Below are 11073 nucleotides of genomic sequence, written 5' to 3' on the forward strand. Positions count from 1 at the left end.
GGCAGCCATTTTTTTGCTGCGGCGCCCGGGGAGCAGTTGGGGGTTCGGTGCCTTGCTCAAGGGCACCTCAGTCGTGGTACTGAAGGTGAGAGAGATTCTAGGTCTTGTGTGGCATGCCTATCACTATCCTATTATATATGTTAATTAAAATAATAAATAAATAAATATTGTATTTGATTTTATATATTCACACAGAGAGAGAGAGAGAGAGATAAAGAAATTATATTTAAAACATAAGGAAATAACTCTTTTAATTAAAGGGGTCATATGATGCTTTTTTAAAGATCATTATTTTGTGTATTTGGTGTGACAGAATATGTTGACATGCTTTAATGTTCAAAAAACACATTATTTTTCACATATTGTACATTATTGTAGGTCCTCTATTCCCAGGAAAACTTGAAATCGCATCATATGACCCCTTTAAATTTAACATTGCAGATTAGCAGACTGTAAAAAAATAAAATATTTTTTTAATTTTTAATTTGCATATATATGCTAATTAAAAATAAATAATATAAATAAATATTTATTGTATTTTATTTCATATATACATGTTTTATTTCATATATGTTTACAGTCTGCTAATCTGCAATATGTTAAATATGTTATGCTCAAACGTGGGCATTAGATATGAAGGTGAGCAGATATTTTTGTAGAAGTTTGTTTTACACAAATGTGAGGCTCGAAATATAACAACGTGCTGTATGGATGATAGCAATCCATGTGTGCTTATTACTTAATGGTTTTGAATCCCACTGTTGCTTCTATAATTTTACCACCATTAAATTCATATTATAGATGAAAGTTCTGAAAATTGTAGTGGGATGAAAGGTTTTTCTAAGCAGAAAAGCCCAGTTGAGGGGATTCCAACCTTTTAGAAGATGATAATATGTGTACACTGTATATAATGATGGCAGAAATGCTGATTATCTGTGTTCTCTCAGGGTGTGTTTTCTGGGTGTGTTGGCGCTGGTAATCAGCTGGGGCTCACTGGGTCTGGAACTGACTGTCTCCTCGGTGAGTGTCTCCATGGCAACACTTCTCCACACAGAGGCAGGACAGTATTGTAGTGATGCTTCTTCGTCTTGAGATCTTACTGCATATGCCCAAATTATAACTGTGGAATTACATAAAGCAGCCAGTAATAGTTAATCTCTGATTAGCAGCCAGTAATAGTTCATCTCTGTGATTAGCAGCCTCTTTAGCATAGTTATATTATACAACTGCTTTAAAGGGGAGAAGTCATGCAATTTTTTGTAAACATAATCTAACACTCAGAATCTACACACTAACAGCAGTTAGTCAAATATAATCAAGGTCATTTTCATACTAACAATGTACAAACCTACAGATCAAAGTCAAAGCTAGTCAAAATGGACTTGTCAGTGGGTTGCCAACTACTAGTTGGCAAATCAGTTGCATGAAAGTCCCTGTATGACTAGGTTAGTTTCAGAGTCACCAGGGCTTGATTGCATGCCTTTCTTAAGGGAAATTTAGATTAGATATTTTCTTGCTACTGCAAAATGCAGTTAAACAGAATTGAGGGATTTCAAGGTGCATTTTTTTAAAGTTAGACTATTTTTAGCTTGACATGCCGTCTTAAAAACAACACTTGTCAACCAGTTAAAGCACACCAAGCTGGCAGGATGCTAATTAAACACTGTCGCTAAAAATCACAGCTTAAAATATAAACACTACCCTACAAGAGTTTGGAGTTGGTAAGATGTTTTTGAAAGAAGCCTCTTACCAGTCACCAAGACTGCATTTATTTGATCAAAAATAGAGTAAAGTAATTAATATTGTGATATATTTAAAAAAAATTTTTTAAATATAATTTATTCTGTGGGTTAATTTTGAATTTTCAGAATCATTACTCTAGTCTTCAGTGTCTCATGATCCTTCAGAAATCATTCTAAAGTGCTGATTTTTATATTATCCATGTTGAAAACTCTTGTGTTGCTTAATATTTTGGTGAAAGCCATGAAATCTTTTTTTTTTTTTTTTCCAGAATTCTTATAGAAAGTTAAATAGAAGGGAAAGCTGAAATGAATAAGAAGTTCAACATACAGTACCAGCATTTGTTTGTAATGGAAATCTTTTGTAACATTTTAAATATCTTTACTGTCACTTTTGATCAATTTAATGGATAAGCTGTCTGTAGAACACATTTTTGAAAAATGGCATGCTATATAAAGTGTAGAATATACTCCTTTAATATTCATGGTTTGCTTTTCTCATTTTAGGGCTTCAGTGACTTCTGTGCGGCGCCTAACATGTACATGACCAAGGTGTCAGAGCAGTATATGCTTACCAAGAAAGGTTTGTTTCAAGAGTTTTCTTTCAAATCTCACAGATATTACATATCTTTTTTTTCTTTCGTCCACCTCCTGCTGATTTGTGAGTAAGATGCTTAATCCAGCAGGTGTTATTTTGAATCACTTGCGAGTCTGTCTGAATTTAGTCTGCCCTACATCTCCTGACGGAGGAGCGTGTTCTCTGAGGGATGAGCGGTCACGCAGGCGTTCATTTCCTGTTGGCTCAGAGAGGAAGCGTTCCTTCTGACTTTCTCTTCCTCACTTTATCAGCATTACTCAACACAGCGGTTCCTCTTCAAAGTGACCTTATTATCCAGGATGCTCTTAGTAAATCAGGGGAAGTGACAACCGTGTGGGTGTTTTTCTCTCAGTCTGTGTTTGTTTTGCGTGTCCGAGCGTTCCTCTTTGGGTGGCCGAAGCAAGATGTTGATGATGGAAAGTTATGCTCACATATTCTGGTTAAGCCTAATCTAGGTGGACTCAGTGTACGGCCTATTGGAAATTGATCTTCCTATGACTTAATCCTTGGAAAGGAAGCATTTGCACTGGCCTGAACATGTGTGAATCCTGTTAAATGTGTTTAAAAGGTTTCATTATGTTGGGCCTGTGGTTAGACATGGAGATGCAGAGGTTATATTGGGACTCAATGAAGGACCGCTAGAGTTGGTGCTATGCATGAAGCAGAAGTGTGTTTGTATGCATGTGGATCTCTATATGCTTTCATGTAGTAGAAGCAGGTTTGATATGTCAACGTTGGCGTCTGTTATGATTAATCACTTTGTTGGTCGGCTGAGAAGAGAAGAGCTACAGCAAGAACTTCTGGAGAGCAGAGGAGAGAGATAAGAGGAAAGGAAGAGAAAACCGCTGAAGGATGTGGATGATAAACCATGTGACTATCAGCTTCACACACCCATGTAATTGTGTGTCTTCTGGGCTCTATTCTTATCTTTGTTCTTCCTATCTGCAGTCTTCCTCTCATTTGCTCTAAATAAGTCCTTAAAGGGATAGTTCAGCCAAAATTGAACATTCTGCCAATATGTATTCTTCGTGCTGTTTTTCCAGACTTGTAACTCAGAAGGAGAATTAGGAGATTTCACCCTGGCTTTTTCAGTCTAACACAGTTTTGTAGTGACCATGAGCAAGTGCTCCATGTGACTTGTGCATTAAGTCTTCTGAAGCAGTGGTGTTATCTAAATGGTTATTAACTAAAACCATTCAAATGTTTTTTTATTAATTGAAATATATCTAAAATAAAGTATAAATATTAGATTAAAATTTAAAAAATGAAACAGAAATTAGAAATAAAATAAAATTGAGCACAATAGCACATAAAATTACTGAAAATATAATAAAATGTACTCAAATAGTATATAAATAATACTAAAATAACACTGTTCGGAAGTTAAAGAGAAAAGCAAAGTTGAATTGTTACCACATCACCAGATGAAGTGGCTCATAAAAAATTGGCTCAAAAAAAAAAAAATCTACTCCACTCAATGATTCATTATTTGATTTAACAGCTCACTGCAGGGGAGGATTTTCACTGAAAAAAAATCATGACAAAATTTAGTCTGTTCCTCACACAAAACTAACATGACTTCTGAAGAATTGGAATATAGCACACACACAGTTTGATTCTTGTTTGTCTTTTTTTGGAGTTTGTCAGTCATGGTCAGTCACTGTGTATTACTATGTGGAAAAGAGAAGCAAAATGAATAGTTTAGATAAAATATTGGTGAAGTATGATTGCGTCATGAGGAAAAAAATATTTTGTTAGTGGGTTTTCAGAATTTGTCTTGCCATTCTATAATAAAATAAGTCTTTGGAACATCATCAAAATATGCACATCAGATTTTAGCTTACACATTTCCACTAATTACATCTCTTTAGTCCAGAACTATATTTGGAGCAGTAATTCAGCCGGAAGCATTAATGGCTGTAGATGGAGACCACAAAGAAAGCTCGGAGTGTGTTCCTTCTGGCTATCACTGTCCTAGACTGACTCATCCTACTGCGTTTCCCAAGAATAGAACCAAGACATTTCTGTACTTGCATGTCTGTGCCATCCATCGTGTCTCTTCTGTGAGGAAAGCCTCGGTATGTATCCCAGCATGTCTTCTGTGCTGAGCTGTTTAATACTGAATCTAGTTGTTTAAAGAGGCCATATGGACCCATTATACAGACTGTGATGCATTTTTGGAATTATTAAAATCATAAATCTAGGGAACTTTTTATTTTCTTCATTTCATTTCTAACAGTACACTTTTGTTTTATGTTAGCCTGGCTTTACAAAAAATTGTTTTTATTTTTATTTATTTTACTCATTTTTATACCAAAAATATCTAACTTTTAGAATTAGGCCGAATGCTTTGGCTACTTCTACATGTAAATAAGCTCTGTTATGATGGGCTAACCTACTAGTTTATATGTTGTTGTTTTATTTAAATGACATCACAAAGTTTATTCATATCAAGTTACTTGATGTTCACTCGATATTAATTTCAAACCCAGAAGATGACAATAGTCCAAACATGTATCTAATTTAAATGCTTTCCTCTTAAAAAATGAACAGTAATGCATGCTATAATTGTCCTCCATTATGTATGCAGTTTACTCATCTGATAACGTCGCAGAAGGATGTTAAATTTTACAATCATCATTGAAGAATATCTGTGAAACACTTCATAAATAAGATCTGTCAGTGCGCTGGTGTGTTCCCTGCCTCGCATGAATCAGGATCTTTTACTGCCTGCAGTCATCGCGTCGTGAGTGGGATTTAAAGCTCTGCCTCCTCTCAGATCGTTTTTGGAAGCCACTCCATTGTCTTTGTTCGGTTTCATATGGGCATCACCAGTCACCCAATATTACATCCAATTACTGGAGGTTATTTACACATGACATATGAGCCTGTGGGGCTCTGGCCCTCTCACTGAATACTGTTACAACCTATAAATCCAGCACTTAACTCCACTACTACACTATACGCTCAGTTTAGCCTTTTGTATACAGCCATCCGTGGATATAATTGAGAGGCCAGTTTATTCCCCTCCTCATTTCCATAATTATGCCATTTATAGTGCAATCAAGGAGGCCGGTCGTATGGGATGGGGGAATTGGCTTGTTCATAAGCAGGTTTTACTTTTCCCTGTGACCGCTGCCATGTGTGTGTCCACGTGTGTAATGATAGTGATGAAAGCATCACACTCCTCCTCAACAAACCCACCGCTCTGACGCATGTGTCCGTTTTTGATTCGCGTCCACGCAACCCGCTGCAAGCTGCGCATGAAAATGGCCCAAGACTCCATCTGCGTTGGCGTGTGGAGGTTTGTGAGAGGACTGTGTGAATTAGTACCATTTCCTGTGCAGAAATAGAAAGTATTTTTTTAACACTGCAGTCTAGAGCTTAATTTCCATTCATCTTTGCATTCACAGATCAGATTCATTGCATGGTAATTTTAATCAACTTCACAATTGAAAAAGTGTGGGACCCCAAACTTTTGTGTGTGTGGTGTACATTTTAAACTTGTATTTAATGGGAATCAAACCCATGACCTTGGTGTTGCTAACGTCAAGCTTGAGATACTAACCTACTATTTACCTTCAGCTCTCATCTTTCTTTTCAGTCCTTGTAAAAATCCTCAATGACCTGGCAGCACTCTTCAAATGTGTGATTGTGTTTTCTGTTCACGTTTACTAAAAATAGTAGAAATCACAATGAAATTCAACCAAATATGACACCTATTACTGATGCACAAGCAAATGAAACTTGCAACTTCCTGCACCAGGCAAGAGTTATTCCTGAACACCCCTAAGACTTCCTAGAGTCTTATTCATTTATTCAATATTTTGGCTAATTTATGATACGCTCAGCTACCAATAAGACTGCCCTTAAAGACATAGCTCACCCAAAAATGAAAATGCTGTCATTAATTACTCACCCTCATGTTTTTCCAAATCTGTAAGAGCTTCATTAATTTTCGGAACACAAATTAAGATATTTTTGATGAAATCCGAGAGCTCTCAGACCCTCCATAGACAGCAAAGCAACCGACACGTTTAAGGCACAGAAAGGTAGTAAAGACATCGTTAAAATAGTCCATGAGACATCAGTGGTTCAACCTTAATGTTATGAAGCTATGAGAATACTTTTTGTCTTCAATGTGTGTTCACGAGAGTACCACGACGCATTTCTTTTGCGCACAAAGTATTCTCGTAGCTTCATAACATTAAGGTTGAACCACTGATGTCTCATGGACTATTTTAACGATGTTTTGGGCCTGTCTATGCAGGGTCAGAAAGCCCTTGGATTTCATCAAAAATATCTTAATTATCCTTTTAACTAAACACATTTTAGCATGTTTGAATTCATCCTACAGATTTTCCTTCAATATTGATGCAAAAAGATCTGCAGATTTGGTCTGGGATTAGTTATTGACTGGGAAATTCTCCTCTGCAGGAGAGAAATTAGATGCTCTGCTTAGCTTGTGCGAGCGAGGCATTTGTGGATGGAATCTAGAGATGCTGGTGGTTGGAAATATAGCTGTCCAGATACCTGACATGGCTGCTGTGGGTTCTCTAAGCTCAGTAAATGACAGTGTGTCGGTGTGTGGGTTCATCTGCTTTGAGGCAGATGTGAAACGTAAAGAAAAGAGAAACCATTTGTAGAATGTTGCAGATTTATAATGACTTACAGTGCATAAATTGTATTATATGCTTATAGATACAAGGAAATGGAAAAGCCGTCATACCTGAGTGGGTCTTCATCTAGATAATAAATGCTGATTTCTTTCATGTCATTGCTCTTGACCTACTGCCTCTCTCTCTTTACAGATATCCTGCAGTATTACCTCACATGTAATGTGGGTCAGGTCAACCCCTTCCAACAGGTAATCATAGCTTCTACCTCTCTTGAATGCATTGATTCAGATTTGATCTGTTAACTAAATCCCTCGCTTTCAAATCTCTTAGAGATGTCCTCAGAAAAAGTATATCGTCTCTGTTCCAAACAATAGTGAGCTTCCTAACTGGAGAAGTCTGGCATCATAGGGACATTCCCAACAGAAAGGCTTTTGCAAATGGCAGAATTATGCACCATTATACATACCTAATTTGGCAAAAATATAATACAGCATTACATGTGTGCATCATGGAAATGGTAATCCCAGAATTCATTGCTATTAGGTAATTTAAAAAAGTTAGCAACATGCTAACAGGTGTTATTTTAGTATTATTTATATTCTATATCCTATTAATAAATATATATTATAGTATTTATTAATATTTTGTTTTTGGCAATTTTGGCATTCTTTTGTCATTTTTAAAATAAAAAAAATAATTTATTTATACTATATATCATTAGTAAAGTTCTAATATTTATTTGATTTGATTTCAGCTTTCAGTTAACAAAAATATTTTTAATAGTTAAAGTTACTGATTCTAACATCAGACTCTGGGAGAGTTAGTTTAGTCTTGTGCACTTAGGTATGAGGGACCAACCATTAATGTTGTTCCTTCTGTAGATAGTTAATAGACAGCAAGGTATCTCACTGGAGTTTGGAAGACAGCCAGTCTCCTCCCTCCTCACACTCCATTACAGGGGAAGTGCCGCCCCCTGTTTAGTTTGCCACTGTACATTAGCATTCTCATTGCGAGCTGCTGTGTGTGTTCCTTTGGCTTCCTGCCTTTCCCATTAGTTAATGGAGTCAGACTCCACATCTTTATTTGAATAATGTATGTGCATGATTCAGACAAATCACAGCTCTTAACTGTTCGTGATTGATGGGTTATCTCAGTGACCGCTCCATTGTCTTGATGTCATTTAATTTAAATGAAGGGTAATGCCCATATGGAGACTGAATGCTCTACTTTGTCAGCTGATGTCTCTGAATGGAGTTCCTCCAGTTCTCATGCAGCATACAGATGCACTGAGCCTGATTCACATCTGAGACAGCAATGTATTGAAATGGATATTGATTTCAGACTTAAATGTCACCAAGGAATATTTTAAGAACATTTAAAGAGAAATGTTGAAGATTCTGCAACAAGTTTAATGCTTTATGCTTTAAAAATCAGAGTTGCTTTGCTGTCTACAATGCACATAAGCAGTTACCTTCAGAAGACATGTTCTTGCATTCAAAACAACTAGAGGTGTTTTATCTGTGAAGGATGCCAAAATTGTGGGACTGGTTAGATTTTTTTTGAATGTTTTTGAACGAAGTCTCTTATGCTCACCAAGGCTGGTTTTGCTGTTTTTTGATTAAATAAAAACAAATGAAACGAAATATTACATTTTAAAAGAACATTTAAGTTTGAATATATTGTAAAATGTGATGTATTTCTATGATGGCAAAACTTAATTTTCATCATCATTACTCCAGTCTTCAGTGTCAAATGATCCTCCAGAAATCAATCTAATATGCCGATTTAATGCTCAGGAAATATGTTTTTATCGACATTGTAAAATATTGAAATAGAAATCTTTTGTAACATTATGTCTTGACTGAAAATTTGATCAATTTAATGTGTCCTTGATCAATTAAAGTAGTAATTTGTATTTAACCTCAAACTTTTGAATGGTAGTGTATATAATGCTGCTTTAGAATTTGACCAAAAGAATGTATCTTCTAAGGCAGCATCATTTTGGAACAAAGTTAGTTGCGTTTGTGTTTTTCACAATTCTTGTTAGCAGCACTGAACCTTGCTGATGCTGCCTGTTGTCTTTAGTTAGTTTCCAGCACTGTTGCCTGCCATTAACACGGTAAACAGAAGTCTTCTGTGAGCTCTGTAAAGAAGGACATGTTGTACTTTCACTGCCTCTTTCTCACTGAATGTCAGCAAATTTTCCAGCCTATCATTGTGGAACTGTTGGCAGACAAAGCTAACACGGTGGCCATTTGGCATCTAAAATATTCATGTTTTCAAGACCTGTGCTCTTGAAATGCTCCGCGACACACCTAAATGGCCGGATGCAAGAGCCTGTACTGACTTTAGCTGCTGGTTGTAAATGCACTGTTGCATTATGCAAGCAGCTCTCTCTGCTGCTGCTGTACTAACAGTGGAGTGAGCGTGGGTGTGTGCAGTGGTGAATGAACACTGAGGAAATACTTCTGCACTGGCCAGGAAGTGGAAGTTGCGCAACCCAGTTTGTATTACCCGTCGAGCTCTTAATATTGCATTTGTGTGTCTTCCAGAAAATAACCAGAATCAAATAATCACACGCCTTATTAATAATGATATAGTTTTGTGAATTATACTAATAAATTCATACTTTATTTATCTAAGACGCATTAAAATTATCAAAAGTGACAGTAAAGACATTTATAATATTGTAAAAGATTTCTATTTAAAAAATAGGGCTCTTTTAAAATTACTATTCATTAAAGAATCTTGAAAAAAATGTATCACGATGTCTATTACAAAAATAATAAGCAGCACAACTACTTTCAACATTGATAATAAGAAATGTTCCTTGAGCACTAAATCAGCAAATTAGTATGAATTCTGACGGATCATGTGACACTGACGACTGGAGTAATGATGCTAAAAAAATCAGCTTTATCATCACAGGAATAAATTACATTTTAAAATATATTAGAAAACATATTTAAATATCTTATTATTATACTATATTATTATTATAGTAATTGTCACTATTATTTTTACTGTATTTTTGATCTAATAAATGTAGCCTTGGTGACTTCTTTCTTTACTTTTTTTTATAATTAGCTTTTCAACTGCTGTCTTTTAGTTTCATTTTATTTTTCATTTTCATTTGGGTCACTTTAAGTTTTACAAAAATGTGTTTAGATCTATAGGTTTTTGTGCTAGTTTTAGTATATTATACTAACCAGATTCCTATAAATTCCTGTCTGCCTAAAAAACCTGTAAATGTTGAAAAATACAATATACATTTTTTCTATATGCTTTATAAGTACAAGGTTGTAAATGAGATTAATTTTGCACACAGCATGTAACAGGTTTTGTTTTTTTCTTGTTGTAGAAGCTGTCAGGAAGTCACAAAGCACTGGTGGAAATGCAGGATGATGTGTCAGAACTACTGCGCTCTGCAGTCCGGGAATACCCCAAAACAAAGGTGAGCGCGTCTATATAGATATCTGCGTGACTCTGTGTTTGTGTTTATTTAGAGCATGCGTGTAGTATGTATAGCCCATTTCTCACAGTCCCTGATGCACAAAAGCTTGCAGGTCCTTTTGCAGTGTCTGTGTGGAAATGTTTGTGTGTGTTCACTATCCCTGGGCCTCTGACATTGTGCAGCATCTGTGTGTGTTCTGGGACAAAGTGATGGCTGACATTCTGTACGTGTGAGAAAGAAAACCGTCCTCTTGCTGAAACACAAGCATTGAGAGAAACCGCTGAATCAATGGAAATATTTCACCCTTATAACCAGCCAAAATCTGATTACCACTGCAACTTCATACAACTTAGACCTCACACAACTCTGAGCCTTTAAAAGAAAGAAAACAAGCCTCTCTGCTTTGACATCCTCCTGTGTGAATGTTTTGGTTTGTCATGTGTGTGCCATTGTGTGCTGGACTCATAAAGACTAAATAGAAATTAGGACATTGATTATACTTCCTAATGTATGCACTGCATTTACATTTAAATTTAGTCATTTAGCAAACGCTTTTATCCAAAGTGACTTACATGAGGACAATAGAAGCAATCAAAACCAACAAAAGAGCAATGATACGCAAGCACGGTGACAAGTCTCTGTTAGTCTTTCAGTTTTTTTTTT

At 36.0% G+C, this 11073-nt stretch overlaps 1 protein-coding gene across 1 annotated transcript in view; it reads left to right on the plus strand.

Moving 5' to 3' along the window:
- ttyh3a (tweety family member 3a) overlaps positions 1-11073 on the plus strand; it is a 73181-nt gene that overhangs the window by 36009 nt on the left and 26099 nt on the right. Inside the window, exons 6-9 of the mRNA XM_016569692.1 lie at positions 948-1020; positions 2247-2322; positions 7149-7204; positions 10318-10410. Coding sequence (XP_016425178.1) covers positions 948-1020; positions 2247-2322; positions 7149-7204; positions 10318-10410 — 298 coding nt within the window. The remainder of the gene's footprint in view (positions 1-947; positions 1021-2246; positions 2323-7148; positions 7205-10317; positions 10411-11073) is intronic.

This window comes from Sinocyclocheilus rhinocerous, unplaced genomic scaffold, assembly GCF_001515625.1.
Source record: "Sinocyclocheilus rhinocerous isolate Xijiao unplaced genomic scaffold, SAMN03320098_v1.1 scaffold1303, whole genome shotgun sequence".
In the NCBI taxonomy this organism is placed as follows: domain Eukaryota; kingdom Metazoa; phylum Chordata; class Actinopteri; order Cypriniformes; family Cyprinidae; genus Sinocyclocheilus; species Sinocyclocheilus rhinocerous.